The sequence below is a fragment of the Echinops telfairi genome, unplaced genomic scaffold, assembly GCF_000313985.2.
Source record: "Echinops telfairi isolate 266 unplaced genomic scaffold, ASM31398v2 ScPeMD7_7471;HRSCAF=8509, whole genome shotgun sequence".
NCBI classification, from domain to species: domain Eukaryota; kingdom Metazoa; phylum Chordata; class Mammalia; order Afrosoricida; family Tenrecidae; genus Echinops; species Echinops telfairi.
This window is the reverse complement of record NW_022111375.1, coordinates 215,685-217,160: the sequence shown is the minus strand read 5'-3', so window position 1 is coordinate 217,160 and position 1,476 is coordinate 215,685. Positions and strand designations below refer to the sequence as shown.

The 1,476-nt window shown below is 63.8% G+C and overlaps 1 protein-coding gene across 1 annotated transcript in view; it reads right to left on the bottom strand.

Annotated features, from left to right (window-relative positions):
• The window catches only part of CD99 (CD99 molecule (Xg blood group)), a 14,849-nt gene that overhangs the window by 1,971 nt on the left and 11,402 nt on the right, over positions 1-1,476 (bottom strand). Inside the window, exon 4 of the mRNA XM_045285443.1 lies at positions 411-467. Within this exon, the coding sequence (XP_045141378.1) occupies positions 411-467 (57 nt within the window). The remainder of the gene's footprint in view (positions 1-410; positions 468-1,476) is intronic.

The window sequence follows — 1,476 nt, the reverse complement described above, 5'->3', positions numbered from 1 at the left end:
GACAGAGAGGAGGGCCCTGGACGAGATGGACACGCATGGTGCTGCAGCCGCGGCTCAGACATGGGGACAGTGGTGGACACGGCGCAGGGCCGAGCAGTGTTTGCCTCTGTTGTGCACGGGGTCTCTGTGGGCGGGACGGAGTCTATGGGACCTGACGGCAACAGTTTTTGAGGGGAAGGCAGCCTCCCTTTCTGCAACTCTTTCAGGGGACGGTGAGGTATGGACAGGCTACTCCCACGCCGGACATCAAAGTGTGGACAGGTGTGTGCTCACAGCAGGGCCTGAGTCCCCATAGGGAGAGAGAGTGCCCTGCCTCGACAGGTGGGGACCCCCCACCTCACCTCCTAACTGGCGCCTTCCAGTAGCCCTGCCCCCTTACCTGGCAGCTCCCAATAGCCCCGCCCCCTTACCTGGTGTCTTGGGGTTCCCCCCTTGCTGGTTCTCCATGTTGAGGTCACCTTGCTCCTCTGGAAACGAGAAGACAGGGCGCACATATGAAAATACAATCTTGGGGCCCCCCTGCCACACCTGCCCCAGGTCAGTGCACCTGCCCCAGGTCAGTGTACCATCACCCAGGGTGCCCCCGGGTGAGTCAGAGCAGAACTGCACCCTGCCTGGCCCACAAGCCCCCCCCCCACTGACACCCCCAGGCAGACAAGAGAGTCAGGCCTTGATTGTGCGGCCTCTGGTAAGACGCACCCCACCAGGGCCCCTCGCAGCGCACGCGCAGGGGGCCACCTATCACACAGGTGATTCTTTTCAGCAGGTGCATTGGCCGGGAAGCAAAAGTGGGGCGCTGTGGGGTACCCCCCCTTCGCCATGGGGACAGAGGGGCTCCCCATGGTCGTTCAGAGGCTGGTTTCATGCCAGGCGCCTTTGCCGGGGTGGACGCACGGGCCCTCTCTCAGCTCTAGGACAGCTGCAGCCCCTTGGGGAGGGGCAGCGGCAGAGATGGACGGGCGTGGGGCCTGCAGCCGTGAGTTCAGCCATGTGGACGATGGTGAGGGCGGCGTTGTGTCCCCCTGTCCATGAGGCTGCGTTCCTCTGTGCGGGGTGGACGTCCGACTGATCTCAGTCAGGGGCATGCCAGTGTCTGGTCTTGCCCCAGTCAGGAGATCCCACGACCCCCTGCACTGGGTGGACCTGCCGCCCGAGACCCCCTGAGAGTTCATCAGCGTGGGGGACACCAACGCAGAGGGGACAGGCCTGTGTCCCTCACTCTTCCCAGAGGGGTCCGGGAAGCTGGTCTTCCATGGAGGGAAGCCTCCCCCTTGGGGAGTTGGAGGTAAAGTCCAAGCACAAGATCCTGCTCTAATATCGTCCCTGCAGACCCTCCGCCCACAGCTCTGCGGCCTTCCAGGGAGCACAGGGGGTCTGTCTCCTGCAGAAGCAGACACCATCCTTTCGTTCTCCCCCCTGGGGCCCCGGCCCCCTCCGAGCTCCCCCAATGCAGGTCTCAGATTCGTGAGCTCAGGA